Source organism: Bombina bombina, chromosome 3 (genome assembly GCF_027579735.1).
Source record: "Bombina bombina isolate aBomBom1 chromosome 3, aBomBom1.pri, whole genome shotgun sequence".
Lineage (NCBI taxonomy): Eukaryota > Metazoa > Chordata > Amphibia > Anura > Bombinatoridae > Bombina > Bombina bombina.
Window position 1 is genome coordinate 1,075,765,505 of NC_069501.1, and position 16,486 is coordinate 1,075,781,990.

Sequence of the window (16,486 nt, forward strand, 5' to 3'; positions counted from 1 at the left end):
AAAGAAGTTTGAAGACCCCTGAGATCTGTCGGAGATGAACCGGATCATGCAGGAAATATAAGCGTAACTGACTGGAAATTTTTGATGCGTAGCAAAGAGCGCCAAAAACGGCCCCTCCCTCACACACAGCAGTGAAGAGAAACGAAACTGTCACAATTAAAACCAAACAACTGCCAAGTGGAAAATAATGCCCAAATATTTATTCACTCAGTACTTCAGAAATGTAAACGATTCTACATTCCAGCAAAAACGTTTAACATGATAAATACTTATTAAAAGGATTAGTGACTTTTAACAGAGTAGTTCCGGTGAAATACCATCCCCAGAATACTGAAGTGTATACATACATGTCATTATAACGGTATGGCAGGATTTTCTCATCAATTCCATTCAGAAAATAAAAACTGCTACATACCTCAATGCAGATTCATCTGCCCGCTGTCCCCTGATCTGAAGCTTTTACCTCCCTCAGATGGCCGAGAACAGCAATATGATCTTAACTACTCCGGTTAAAATCATAGTAAAAAACTCTGGTAGATTCTTCCTCAAACTCTGCCAGAGAAGTAATAACACGCTCCGGTGCTATTGTAAAATAACAAACTTTTGATTGAAGTCATAAAAACTAAGTATAATCACCATAGTCCTCTCACACATCCTATCTAGTCGTTGGGTGCAAGAGAATGACTGGGACTGACGTAGAGGGGAGGAGCTATATGCAGCTCTGCTGGGTGAATCCTCTTGCATTTCCTGTTGGGGAGGAGTTATATCCCAGAAGTAATGATGACCCGTGGACTGATCACACATAACAGAAGAAACAGAACTTTCCAAGATAGAAGCTTAATATCTATGGAATGCATAGGTTCAAACGGAACCCCTTGAAGAACTTTAAGAACTAAGTTTAAACACCATGGCGGAGCAACAGGTTTGAATACAGGCTTGATTCTGACTAAAGCCTGACTAAACGCTTGAACGTCTGGAACATCTGCCAGACGCTTGTGTAAAAGAATAGACAATGCAGAAATCTGTCCTTTTAAGGAACTAGCTGATAATCCCTTCTCCAATCCTTCTTGGGGAAAAGACAATATTCTAGGAATCCTAATCTTACTCCATGAGTAACCCTTGGATTCACACCAATAAAAATATTTGCGCCAAATCTTATGATAGATTTTCCTGGTGACAGGCTTTCTAGCCTGAATCAGGGTATCAATGACCGACTCAGAGAAACCATGCTTTGATAAAATCAGGCGTTCAATCTCCAAGCAGTCAGGCGCAGAGAAATTAGATTTGGATTGTTGAAAGGACCTTGGATTAGAAGATCCTGCCTCATTGGCAGAAACCACGGTGGAACCGATGATATGTCCACTAGGTCTGCATACCAAGTCCTGCATGGCCACACAGGTGCTATCAGAATCACCAAAGCTCTCTCCTGCTTGATTCTGGCAACCAGACGTGGGAGGAGAGGAAACAGTGGAAATACATAGGCCAGATTGAAGGACCAGGGCACTGCTAGAGCATCTATCAGTACCGCCTGGGGATCCCGGGACCTGGACCCGTAACAAGGAAGTTTGGCGTTCTGCCGGGACGCCATCAGATCCAATTCTGGTGTGCCCCATAGCTGAGTAAGCTAGGCAAATACCTCCGGATGGAGCTCCAACTCCCCCGGATGAAAAGTCTGACGACTTAGGAAATCCACCTCCCAGTTCTCTACCCCTGGGATATAGATTGCTGAGAGATGGCAAGAGTGATCCTCCGCCCATTGGATTATTTTGGTTACCTCCATCATCGCTAGAGAACTCTGTGTTCCTCCTTGATGATTGATATAAGCCACAGTCGTGATGTTGTCTGACTGAAATCTGATTAATTTGGCCGCAGCTAGCTGAGGCCACGCCTGAAGCGCATTGAATATCACTCTCAGTTCTAGAATGTTTATCGGGAGGAGAGTTTCCTCCCGAGACCATAAGCCCTGTGCTTTCAGGAAGTTCCAGACTGCACCCCAGCCTAGCAGGCTGGCATCTGTCATTACTATGAGCCACTCTGGCCTGCGGAAACACATTGCCTGAGACAGGTGGTCCTGAGACAATCACCAGAGAAGAGAATCTCTGGTCTCCTGGTCCAGATGCAGTTGAGGAGACAAATCTGAATAATCCCCATTCCTACTGTTTGAGCATACATAGTTGTAGAGGTCTGAGGTGTAGGCGGGCAAAAGGAACTATGTCCATTGCAGCTACCATGAGTCCGATTACCTCCATACACTGAGCCACTGATGGCCGTGGAATGGAATGAAGAGCTCGGCAAGTGGTTAAGAGTTTCGACTTTCTGACCTCCGTCAGAAAATTTTTCATTTCTACCGAGTCTATCAGAGTCCATAGGAAGGGAACTCTTGTGAGAGGGAATAGAGAACTCTTTTTTATGTTCACCTTCCACCCATGAGATCTCAGAAAAGCCAACACGACCGTGTGAGACTTGGCTAGCTGGAAAGTCGACGCCTGAATTAAGATGTCGTCTAGATAAGGCGCCACTGCTATGCCCCGCGGTCTTAGAACCGCTAAAAGGGACCCTAGCACCTTTGTGAAAATTCTGGGAGCCGTGGCCAACCCGAAGGGAAGGGCCACGAACTGAAAATGCCTGTCCAGAAAGGCGAATCTGAGGAATTGATGATGATCTCTGTGAATAGGGATGTGTAGATACGCATCCTTTAAGTCCACGGTAGTCATATATTGACCCTCCTGGATCAATGGCAGAATAGTCCGAATAGTCTCCATCTTGAATGATGGTACTCTGAGGAATTTGTTTAGAATTTTGAGATCCAAGATTGGTCTGAAAGTTCCCTCTTTTTTGGGAACCACAAACAGGTTTGAGTAAAACCCTAGCCCTTGTTCCGCTTTTGGAACTGGGCGGATCACTCCCATGGTATGTAGGTCTTCTACACAGCGTAAGAACGCCTCTCTCTTTGTCTGGTTTGCAGACAATTGAGAAATGTGAAACCTCCCCCTTGGGGGAGAGTCTTTGAAGTGCAGAAGATATCCCTGGGACACAATTTCTAAAGCCCAGGAATCGTGGACATCTCTTGCCCAAGCCTGAGCGAAGAGAGAGAGTCTGCCCCCTACTAGATCCGGTCCCGGATCGGGGGCTACCCCTTCATGCTGTCTTAGAGGCAGCTGCAGGCTTCTTGGCCTGTTTACCCTTGTTTCAAGCCTGGTTAGGTCTCCAGACTGACTTGGATTGGGCAAAATTCCCCTCTTGCTTTGCAGCAGGGGAAGCTGAAGCAGGACCACCCTTGAAGTTCCGAAAGGAACGAAAATTATTTTGTTTGGTCCTCAATTTATTTGTTTTATCCTGAGGGAGAGCATGGCCTTTCCCTCCAGTGATGTCTGAAATAATCTCTTTCAGTTCAGGCCCGAATAGGGTCTTTCCTTTGAAAGGGATGTTCAAAAGTTTAGATTTTGATGATACATCAGCAGACCAGGACTTAAGCCATAACGCCCTGTGTGCTAAAATGGCAAAACCTGAATTCTTTGCCGCTAACTTAGCCAGTTGGAAAACGGCATCTGTAATGAAAGAATTAGCCAACTTAAGGGCCTTAATTCTATCCATAATATCCTCTAATGGAGTCTCCATCTGAAGAGCCTCTTCTAGAGCCTTGAACCAGAAAGCAGCTGCTGTAGTTACAAGAACAATGCACGCAATAGGTTGGAGAAGAAAACCTTGATGAACAAAAATTTTCTTCAGGAGACCCTCTAATTTTTTATCCATAGAATCTTTGAAAGCACAACTGTCTTCGATAGGTATAGTTGTACGCTTAGATAGAGTAGAAATAGCTCCCTCCACCTTAGGAACCGTCTGCCACGAGTCCCGCATGGTGTCAGATATGGGAAACATTTTCTTAAAAACAGGAGGGGGAGCGAACGGAATACCTAGTTTATCCCACTCCTTAGTAACAATATTCACAATCCTCTTAGGGACTGGAAAAACATCAGTGTAAACAGGAACCTCTAAGTATTTGTCCATTTAACACAAATTCTCTGGAACCACTATGGGGTCACAATCATCTAGAGTCGCTAATACCTCCCTGAGCAATAAGCGGAGGTGTTCAAGCTTAAATTTAAAGGCCGTCATATCAGAATCTGTCTGAGGGAGCGTCTTTCCTGAATCAGAAATTTCTCCCTCAGATAAAAAATCCCTTACCCCTACTTCAGAACATTGTGAGGGTATATCAGATACGGCTACTAAAGCGTCAGACTGCTCAGCACTTGTTCTTAACCCAGAGCTGTCACGCTTACCTTGTAAACCAGGCAGTTAAGAGAAAACCTCTGTGAGGGTTTTATTCATAACTGTGGCCATGTCTTGTAAAGTAAATGAATTTGACGCACTAGAGGTACTTGGCGTCACTTGTGCGGGCGTTACTGGTTGTGACACTTGGGGAGAGCTAGATGTCAAACACTCATTTCCTTCTGTCTGAGAATCATCTATTGCTATATTTTTAAGTGCTAAAATATGCTCTTTATAATTTATAGACATATCAGTGCAAGTGGGACACATTCTAAGAGGGGGTTCCACAATGGCTTCTAAACACATTGAACAAGGATTTTCCTTGGTGTCAGACATGTTAAACAGGCTAGTAATGTAACAAGCAAGCTTGGAAAACACTTCAATCAAAGCAAATAACACTTAGAAAAAAATGTTACTGTGCCTTTAGGAGAAAAAAAGCTGCACAAACTCTGCAAAACAGACAAAATTTTTACAGTAGCATCATAAAGCCTTAGTAACTTTGCACAACTATGCAAATAAACAATTAACCCCTTAATGTAAAAACCGGATTGACAAAACGTCAAAAACCGGTAAAAAAACGTTCAGCACCTTGCCACAGCTCTGCTGTGTCGCCTACCTGCCCTTTATGAACGATTTGTGGGGAAAAAAAACTTCTTTACAGCCCTCAAACACAGTAGGAACCTCTGGGAAGCAGATGGATGTCTCTGAGGAAAAGAAACTGCGCAACTGAGGCGCGAAAATAGGCCCCTCCCACCTCACTCAATGTCATGGGGCCTAAAAGAAACACAACAGAGTGTTTCTTAAACTAGCCATGTGGGTTAATAACCCTTAAACAAGCCACAAAGACCCCTTAAAGTCCCTCAAAAAACGTTATATTTGCCATAACAATAAAAACGTTTTTCCTTATCAGTGTCACCAGTAACTAATGAGCCCTTTGTGCAAGCTGGTATTCCTACTAAGTCTCTGAATACAGCTTACCCTTCCCTCATGGGGATATTGCCAGCCTTTTCTAGAATTAACACAGTCTGTCTAGAAAAAAATAGACTGAACATACCTCAAAGCAGTTTAGCCTGCAAACCGTTCCCCCAACTGACGTTTTCCTGTACTCTTCAGCCCTTGTGAGAACAGCAGTGAAATTTAGTTACAAAGTGCTAAAATCATCATCATCCTTGCAGAAATCTTCATCCCTTTTCTGCCGGAGAGTAAATAGTACACACCGGTACCATTTAAAATAACTAACTTTTGCTTGAGAAAATTAAAACTAACATTTTTGTCACCACACTCACTTTACCCTTCCTAGCAGTTAAGTAGGCAAAGAGAATGACTGGGGGGCGGAGCTAAGGGAGGAGCTATATAGACAGCTCTGCTGTGGGTGCTCTCTTTGCCACTTCCTGTTAGGAAGGAGAATATCCCACAAGTATGGATGAATCCGTGGACTCGATACATCTTACAAGAGAAAAACATAATTTATGCTTACCTGATAAATTCCTTTCTCCTGTAGTGTAGTCAGTCCACGGGTCATCCATTACTTATGGGATATTAACTCCTCCCTAACAGGAAGTGCAAGAGGATCACCCAAGCAGAGCTGCTATATAGCTCCTCCCCTCTACGTCATACCCAGTCATTCGACCGAAAACCAAACGAGAAAGGAGAAACTATAGGGTGCAGTGGTGACTGGAGTATAATTTAAAATTTAGGCCTGCCATAAAAAACAGGGCGGGCCGTGGACTGACTACACTACAGGAGAAAGGAATTTATCAGGTAAGCATAAATTATGTTTTCTCCTGTTAAGTGTAGTCAGTCCACGGGTCATCCATTACTTATGGGATACCAATACCAAAGCTAAAAGTACACGGATGACGGGAGGGACAGGCAGGCTCTTTACACGGAAGGAACCACTGCCTGAAGAACCTTTCTCCCAAAAACAGCCTCCGAAGAAGCAAAAGTGTCAAATTTGTAAAATTTGGAAAAAGTGTGAAGTGAAGACCAAGTTGCAGCCTTGCAAATCTGTTCAACAGAGGCCTCATTCTTAAAGGCCCAAGTGGAAGCCACAGCTCTAGTAGAATGAGCTGTAATTCTTTCAGGAGGCTGCTGTCCAGCAGTCTCATAGGCTAAACGTATTATGCTACGAAGCCAAAAAGAGAGAGAGGTGGCCGAAGCCTTTTGACCTCTCCTCTGTCCAGAATACACGACAAACAGGGAAGAAGTTTGTCGAAAATCTTTAGTTGCCTGTAAATAAAATTTCAGGGCACGGACAACGTCCAGATTGTGCAGAAGTCGTTCTTTCTTTGAAGAAGGGTTAGGACACAATGATGGAACAACAATCTCTTGATTGATATTCCTGTTGGTAACTACCTTAGGTAAAAACCCAGGTTTAGTACGCAGAACTACCTTGTCTGAATGGAAAATCAGATAAGGGGAATCACAATGTAAGGCCGATAACTCAGAAACTCTTCGAGCCGAGGAAATAGCCATTAAAAACAGAACTTTCCAAGATAACAGCTTGATATCAATGGAATGAAGGGGTTCAAACGGAACACCCTGTAAAACGTTAAGAACTAAGTTTAAGCTCCATGGTGGAGCAACAGTTTTAAACACAGGCTTAATCCTGGCCAAAGCCTGACAAAAAGCCTGAACATCTGGAACTTCTGACAGACGTTTGTGTAATAGGATGGACAAAGCTGAGATCTGTCCCTTTAACGAACTAGCGGATAAACCCTTTTCTAAACCTTCCTGTAGAAAAGACAATATCCTAGGAATCCTAACCTTACTCCATGAGTAACTCTTGGATTCGCACCAATGCAAGTATTTGCGCCATATTTTATGGTAAATTTTCCTGGTAACAGGCTTCCTAGCCTGTATTAAAGTATCAATCACTGATTCCGAGAATCCACGCTTTGATAGAATCAAGCGTTCAATCTCCAAGCAGTCAGCTTCAGAGAAATTAGATTTGGATGCTTGAAAGGACCCTGCACCAGAAGGTCCTGTCTCAGAGGTAGAGACCATGGTGGACAGGACGACATGTCCACTAGGTCTGCATACCAGGTCTTGCGAGGCCACGCAGGCGCTATTAGAATCACCGATGCTCTCTCCTGTTTGATCCTGGCAATCAATCGAGGAAGCAACGGGAAGGGTGGAAACACATAAGCCATGTTGAAGGCCCAAGGTGCTGTCAGAGCATCTATCAGAACCCCTCCCGGGTCTCTGGACCTGGATCCGTAGCAAGGAAGTTTGGTGTTCTGGCGAGACGCCATGAGATCCAGATCTGGTTTGCCCCAACGCCGAAGTATTTGGGCAAAAACCTCCGGATGAAGTTCCCACTCCCCCGGATGAAAAGTCTGACGACTTAGAAAATCCGCTTCCCAGTTCTCCACGCCTGGGATGTGGATCGCTGATAGGTGGCAAGAGTGAGACTCTGCCCAGAGAATTATCTTTGAGACTTCCATCATCGCTAGGGAACTCCTTGTCCCTCCCTGATGGTTGATGTAAGCCACAGTCGTGATGTTGTCCGACTGAAACCTGATGAACCTCAGAGTTGCTAACTGAGGCCAAGCCAGAAGAGCGTTGAAAACTGCTCTTAATTCCAGAATGTTTATGGGAAGGAGACTCTCCTCCTGAGACCAAGATCCCTGAGTCTTCAGGGAGTTCCAGACAGTGCCCCAACCTATCAGGCTGGCGTCTGTTGTTTCAATCGTCCAATCTGGTCTGCTGAAGGGCATCCCCTTGGACAGATGTGGCCGAGAAAGCCACCATAGAAGAGAATTTCTTGTCTCCTGATCCAAATTCAGCATAGGGGACAAATCTGAGTAATCCCCATTCCACTGGCTCAGCATGCACAATTGCAGTGGTCTGAGATGCAGGCGTGCAAAGGGTACTATGTCCATTGCCGCTACCATTAAGCCTATTACCTCCATACATTGAGCCACTGACGGGTGCGGAATGGAATGAAGGACACGGCAAGCATTTAGAAGTTTTGTTAACCTGTCTTCTGTCAGGTAAATTTTCATTTCTACAGAATCTATAAGAGTCCCTAAGAAGGGAACTCTTGTGAGTGGCAATAGAGAACTCTTTCCTTCGTTCACTTTCCACCCATGTGACCTTAGAAATGCCAGTACAAACTCTGTATGAGACTTGGCAGTTTGGAGACTTGACGCTTGTATCAGAATGTCGTCTAGGTACGGAGCTACCGATATTCCTCGCGGTCTTAGTACCGCCAGAAGAGAACCCAGAACCTTTGTAAAGATTCTTGGGGCAGTAGCCAATCCGAAGGGAAGAGCTACAAACTGGTAATGCCTGTCTAGGAAGGCAAATCTTAGGTACCGGTAATGATCTTTGTGAATCGGTATGTGCAGGTAGGCATCCTTTAAATCCACTGTGGTCATGTACTGACCCTTTTGGATCATGGGTAAGATTGTCCGAATAGTTTCCATTTTGAACGATGGAACTCTTAGGAATTTGTTTAGGATTTTTAAATCCAAGATTGGTCTGAAGGTTCCTTCCTTCTTGGGAACCACAAACAGATTTGAGTAAAAACCTTGTCCGTGCTCCGACCGCGGAACCGGGTGGATCACTCCCATTAGTAAAAGGTCTTGTACACAGCGTAGAAACGCCTCTTTCTTTATCTGGTTTGTTGACAACCTTGAAAGATGAAATCTCCCTTTTGGAGGAGAAGCTTTGAAGTCCAGAAGATATCCCTGAGATATGATCTCTAACGCCCAGGGATCCTGGACATCTCTTGCCCAAGCCTGGGCGAAGAGAGAAAGTCTGCCCCCTACTAGATCCGTTTCCGGATTGGGGGCCCTCACTTCATGCTGTCTTAGGGGCAGCAGCAGGTTTTCTGGCCTGCTTGCCCTTGTTCCAGGTCTGGTTAGGTTTCCAGCCCTGTCTGAATCTAGCAACAGAACCTTCCTGTTTTGGAGCGGAGGAAGTTGATGCTGCTCCTGCCTTGTAGTTACGAAAGGCACGAAAATTAGACTGTCTAGCCCTTGGTTTGGCTTTGTCTTGAGGCAGGGCATGGCCCTTACCTCCAGTAATGTCAGCGATAATTTCTTTCAAACCGGGCCCGAATAATGTCTGCCCTTTGAAAGGTATGTTAAGCAATTTAGATTTAGAAGTCACATCGGCTGACCAGGATTTTAGCCACAGCGCTCTGCGCGCCTGAATGGCGAATCCGGAATTCTTAGCTGTAAGTTTAGTTAGATGTACTACGGCATCAGAAATAAATGAATTAGCTAGCTTAAGGGCTTTAAGCTTGTTTGTAATCTCATCCAATGGAGCTGATTCAAGGGTCTCTTCCAGAGACTCAAACCAGAATGCCGCCGCAGCCGTGACAGGCGCAATGCATGCGAGTGGTTGTAATATAAAGCCTTGTCGAGTAAACATTTTCTTATCCATTGGATCTGAAAAGGCACAGCTATCCTCCACCGGGATAGTGGAACGCTTAGCCAGAGTAGAAACTGCTCCCTCCACCTTAGGGACCGTCTGCCATAAGTCCCGTGTGGTGGCGTCTATTGGAAACATTTTTCTAAATATAGGAGGGGGGGAAAAGGGTACACCGGGCCTATCCCACTCCTTGGTAATAATCTCTGTAAGCCTCTTAGGTATAGGAAAGACGTCAGTACACGCCGGTACCGCATAGTATCTATCCAGCCTACATAATTTCTCTGGGATTGCAACCGTGTTACAATCATTCAGAGCCGCTAATACCTCCCCTAATAGTACACGGAGGTTCTCAAGCTTAAATTTAAAATTTGAAATGTCTGAATCCAGTCTATTTGGATCAGATCCGTCACCTACAGAATGAAGCTCACCGTCTTCATGCTCTGCCACTTGTGACGCAGTATCAGACATGGCTCTAACATTATCAGCGTACTCTGTTCTCACCCCAGAGTGGTCGCGTTTACCTCTAATGTCTGGCAATTTAGATAAAACTTCAGTCATAACATTAGCCATGTCCTGTAAAGTGATTTGTAATGGCCGCCCTGATGTACTTGGCGCCACAATATCACGCACCTCCCGAGCGGGAGATGCAGGTACTGACACGTGAGAAGAGTTAGTCGGCATAACTTTCCCCTCGATGTCTGGTGAAATTTTCTTGACATGTACAGATTGGCTTTTATTTAAAGTAGCATCAATGCAATTAGTACACAAATTTCTATTGGGCTCCACATTGGTCTTAGAACATATTGCACAAAGAGATTCCTCTGTGTCAGCCATGTTTAAACAAACTAGCAATTAGACTAGCAAGCTTGGAAAATACTTTTCAAACAATTTTCAAGTAATATCAAAAACGTTACTGTGCCTTTAAGAAGCACACAAAACTGTCACAGTTGAAATAACAAATAACCGGATTAGTTATAGAAAACAATTTTTTACAGTAAATGTATTGATTTAGCAAAGGAATGCACCCACTAGCAAATGGATGATTAACCCCTTAATACCGGAAAAACGTATAACAATAAAATATAAACGTTTTAATCACAGTCAACACACAGTCTCACAGGTTTGCTGTGAGTGATTACCTCCCTCAAAACTAGTTTTGGAGACCCCTGAGCTCTGTAGAGACGTCCTGGATCATGCAGGGAGAATAAGGAAATTTGTGACTGAATTTCTACTGCGTAGAAAAGCGCCAAAATAGGCCCCTCCCACTCATAATACAACAGTGGGGAAGCTGAATAAACTGACTTTATTTAAAATAAACGATAGCCAAGTGGAAAGTAATGCCCAAAAATTTTTTTTTCACCAAAGTACCTCAGAGAAAAAAACGATTAACCTGCCAGTAAACGTTTTAATATATGAAATGATATTAAAAAGCCTGTTGCTAGTCGCTCTCACTGCAGAAAGGCTATAAGATATATGTATACAGTATTTTCTTAGTGAAGTGCCATTCCCCAGAAATACCTCAGTGCCAACATACATACATAACAGCCTGATACCAGTTGCTACTACTGCATTTAAGGCTGTACTTACATTTTAACGGTATTAGCAGTATTTTCTCAGTCAATTCCATTCCTTAGAAAATAATATACTGCAACATACCTCTTTGCAGGTAAACCCTGCCCGCTGTCCCCTGTTCTGAAGTTACCCCGCTCCTCAGAAGGCCGAGAACAGCAAATGGATCTTAGTTACGTCCGCTAAGATCATACACAAACTCAGGCAGGATTCTTCTTCTAATGCTGGCTGAGAAAAAACAACACACTCCGGTGCCGTTTAAAATAACAAACTTTTGATTGAAGAAATAAAAACTAAGTTTTAATAACCACTGTCCTCCTCACACATCCTATCGATTAGTTAGGTGCAAGAGAGACTGACTGGGTATGACGTAGAGGGGAGGAGCTATATAGCAGCTCTGCTTGGGTGATCCTCTTGCACTTCCTTTAGGGAGGAGTTAATATCCCATAAGTAATGGATGACCCGTGGACTGACTACACTTAACAGGAGAAAAGGCTCATTGTCATTGAGTCTAACCATCTTACATGTTACTGTTTCCTTAGGATAGCGTTATGCATATACCAGGCATTTTTGAAATTATTTTATAGTACCTGTGTTTACCACCTCTATTTGAAGTTTATTCCATGAATCCACCATCCTTTCTGTAAAAAACTGGCTTCCTTACATTTATACTAAATCTCCTGCCCTCTAACTTAAAATTGTGACCCCACTTTATTAAGTACCTTCATATATTTTCCCTTCTCTCCTCTAAACTATACATATTTAGATCAAAGAGTATTTCTTTGTATGTTTTATATTTTAGACCATGTACCATTTTAGTAGCCCTCCTTTGGACAGTTTATAGTTTATTTATATCCTCCTGAAAATATAGTCTCCAGAACTGTAAACAATATTCCATATGAGCCTAACTAGCGATCTGTAAAGTGTCATAAGAACCCTGCTATTTCTGCTACTAATACCTCTCCCAATGCAACCAAGTATTTGACTCGCCCTACTGGCTGCACTGTCTACAGGATTTTAAATTTAGTTACAGTCATTAATGTACCATTGAGACTATAATTTGCTTTTGGATTTATGAATCCTATATGCATAATTTTGCTCTTGGTAATATTAAATTTTAGATCCCATGTATTAGTCCTCCAATTTTCCAGTCTTCTAGAACAACTCCTGCCAACAGTGACTCATTAAATAAATCAGCTAATGTAATGAGTAGCTATCACACATCAAAGTGCTCTTAGAACCCTTGGATGGATATTATCTGAACCCAGAGACTTATTAACTTTTACTTTTTATAAAGCCATTGAAACCTCTTCCTCTGTAAAAAAAAGAAGCACTACCCACATTATCATTTAAAGGGACAGTCTACACCTTAGTCATCTTAAAGTTTTACCTTAGATTAAGCTGCAATTAGCCTCCTGCACCCCTTTCTATATCATGCAACAGGACCAGTAAAAAAGTTATTTTTAAATGAATATTGTTTCTGGCCACTTTGAAATGACATCACTCACGATCTGGGCTGCATAATAGTTTCACTAGTTACAAAATACTCACTAGTTTAATTCAACAGACTGTCAATGCTATTAAGCTTACTGCCAAGATGCAGCATAGAACGTTATGTCATCAGTGGGCGGAGCTTGGCAGCCATTTCAAAGTGGCCAGAAACAATATTAATTTTAAAATAACTTTTTTTACTGTTCCTGCTGCATGATATAGAAAAGGGTGCAGGAGGATATTTGAAGCTTAAAGGGACACTGAACCCACATGTCCATGCAACTTTCTAATTTACTCCTATTCTAATTTTTTCTTTGTTCTCTTGCTATCCTTATTTACAAAGCAGGAATGTGATGCATAGGAGCCGGCCCATTTTTGGTTGAGAACCTGGGTCATGCTTGCTTATTGGTGGGTAGATCTGTAAGCCTCCAATAAGTAAGCGCTATCCATGGTGCTGAACCTAAAATGGGCTGGCTGCTGACTTACATTCCTGCTTTTAAAATAAAGATAGCAAGAGAACAAAGAAAAAAAAATAATAGGAGTAAATTAGAAAGTTGTTTTAAAATTCCATGCTCTAACTGAATCATGAAAGAAAAATTTTGGTTCAGTGTCCCTTTAATCTAAGGTAAGACTTTAAGAAGACTAGGTGTAGACTGTCCCTTTTAAAGTAACAACCCTTAATAGAATTTCACTATCTTTACAATCTGCTGTGAAGATTGAACAAAAGTAATTATTTAGACAGTTGCTATTTGTTTATCTCCTTCTACTACTGTATCATCAGTCTTTAGTCTTACTATTCCTCTCCAAGTTTTTCTCTCTTCACTGATATATCTAAAGGTTTTCTCTCCATTTTGTTTACTGTTTGTGCAATTCTCTCTTCTGCATCAGCTTTAGGCCTTTTTGATTGCCTATTATAAATGCATAGAGACTCTCAGACAGTGTGGGTAAGCATGAGAAGACATGTTTCCACTGTTACCCACCATTTGAAAGAGCAGGCAATTGCATCTCTGGGGTTTCTGTGCTTAACAAAGCTGAGATTCCCTTGGCGATGCTGGACCACTCTGCAACCTCATTTATGTTGGTAAGGAGGGGGCAACCAGCTCCAAAAGTGCAACATGTGGTCATCATCCATGCTTACCAAACTCCTTTATATTTCCATGCATGCTAACGCCCACAAAACTTTTTTTTTTTTTTTTTAACCTCAATACAAAAAAAGGAAAAAAGGCAACAATATTACTTGTCATGACAGTGGAATCAGCATGCAAAAACTTTTAATAGGTGCCCCAGCTGAGGGCAAATATGCAGAGCAGTGCACAGAATCTAGAAAAAGTGCATAATATTCCTCCCCTTCAAATGAGAACTTCACTAGCTTTCACTGGTCCATAGTCCTCAGCAGTAGTTGTGTAACTATGCCCAGGATTAACAGCATCATCAGCTATTTTTGTTTTCTATAGTCTTACATTTGTTCTGGTGTGGGAATAGATTCAATTCACACACCTGTGTTGTGAAGACTAAGCAAGAGGAAAAGCAAAGATAAATTCCACAAGAGGAGTAAATATACTTTTTCTAACATGAACTGTGAATGTTAAATTATTGTGCTTCTTAAGTAATTTGTTTTGTTATTTGTTAAAAACAGTTTGCATTAAGATAAACTTATTGAAACTTTTGATTGAAGGAATTACAACTCACGTACAGGCACATGCATGTGTGCACATGCACGCACCACAGTGTATCATGCCTTCAAGTCAACAAAAATAAAATAAAATTGCATGGTGGCTGGCAGCACTCTTAAGAGACTTTTCCTTTGAGGGAAACAAAACAGTCCTTAGAACTTCTGTCTTTTTACAACACAGTAAGAAAGAAAAAAAAAAAAACACAACTTGGTATGAGATCTATTTTCAACTACGTAAACACTCGAACTAGTATTAAATAATTTACCTTAAATGTAGCTAAGGCATCAGAAGCTATGTCGAATGTTGACATTTCCAAATATTTAAAGAAGTCTCCAAACTGCTCAGCGTAAAGGACGGGTTTGGCAAGCGCGGTTCATGACGTACACCACTCTCGGAGCATTATTCCCACAGTGCAGCGGGCAACTTGTGGGGATTCATATCGTAAAAATAAAATGCAACACACACAAACACCAGCTTAAATTAATATGTACATACATCAAATTGCAAGAACACTTCCATTTTTTTTATTCTACATAAATTAGAAGATTTTTTTTTCCCATCTACAACTAAATAAGTTAAATTTCTATTAGGCAGCTGCAAAAATTGTTTTAAAACAATTGTAGATTCTCTCTGTTAATAAAATGTTTTTCTTGTAATTACTTTTTGGGGGAAAACAGAATTTATGTTTACCTGATAAATTACTTTCTCCAACGGTGTGTCCGGTCCACGGCGTCATCCTTACTTGTGGGATAATCTCTTCCCCAACAGGAAATGGCAAAGAGCCCAGCAAAGCTGCACAAAAGATCCCTCCTAGGCTCCGCCTACCCCAGTCATTCGACCGACGTTAAGGAGGAATATTTGCATAGGAAGAAACCATATGGTACCGTGGTGACTGTAGTTAAAGAAAATAAATTATCAGACCTGATTAAAAAAACCAGGGGCGGGCCGTGGACCGGACACACCGTTGGAGAAAGTAATTTATCAGGTAAACATAAATTCTGTTTTCTCCAACATAGGTGTGTCCGGTCCACGGCGTCATCCTTACTTGTGGGAACCAATACCAAAGCTTTAGGACACGGATGAAGGGAGGGAGCAAATCAGGTCACCTAAATGGAAGGCACCACGGCTTTGCAAAACCTTTCTCCCAAAAATAGCCCTCAGAAGAAGCAAAAGTAATCAAACTTGTAAAATTTGGTAAAAGTGTGCAGTGAAGACCAAGTCGCTGCCCTACATATCTGATCAACAGAAGCCACGTTCTTGAAGGCCCATGTGGAAGCCACAGCCCTAGTGGAATGAGCTGTGATTCTTTCGGGAGGCTGCCGTCCGGCAGTCTCGTAAGCCAATCTCGATGATGCTTTTAATCCAAAAGAGAGAGAGGTAGAAGTTGACTTTTTGACCTCTCCTTTTACCGGGAATAAACAACAAACAAGGAAGATGTTTGTCTAAAATCCTTTGTAGCATCTAATAGAATTTTAGAGCGCGAACAACATCCAAATTGTGCAACAAACGTTCCTTCTTTGAAACTGGTTTCGGACACAGAGAAGGTGACGATAATCTCCTGGTTAATGTTTTTGTTTAGAAACAACTTTCGGAAGAAAACCAGGTTAGTACGCAAAACCACCTTATCTGCATGGAACACCAGATAAGGAGGAGAACACTGCAGAGCAGATAATTCTGAAACTCTTCTAGCAGAAGAAATTGCAACCAAAAACAAAACTTTCCAAGATAATAATTTAATATCAACGGGAATGCAAGGGTCACAAACGGAACCCCCTGAAGAACTGAAAGAACTAAATTGAGACTCCAGGGAGGAGTCAAAGGTTTGTAAACAGGCTTGATTCTAACCAGAGCCCTGAACAAAGGCGTGAAACATCTGGCACAGCTGCCAGCTTTTTGTGAAGTAACACCGACAAGGCAGAAATCTGTCCCTTCAGGGAACTTGCAGATAATCCTTTTTCCAATCCTTCTTGAAGGAAGGATAGAATCCTAGGAATCTTAACCTTTGTCCCAAGGGAATCCTTTAGATTCACACCAACAGATATATTTTTTCCAAATCTTTGGTAAATCCTTTCGAGGTTACAGGCTTTCTGGCTGAACAAGAG

At 42.3% G+C, this 16,486-nt stretch overlaps 1 protein-coding gene across 1 annotated transcript in view; it reads right to left on the minus strand.

Annotated features, from left to right (window-relative positions):
* Positions 1-16,486, minus strand: part of CAB39L (calcium binding protein 39 like) — a 184,223-nt gene that overhangs the window by 54,064 nt on the left and 113,673 nt on the right. Inside the window, 1 exon segment of the mRNA XM_053708362.1 lies at positions 14,650-14,825. Within this exon segment, the coding sequence (XP_053564337.1) occupies positions 14,650-14,825 (176 nt within the window).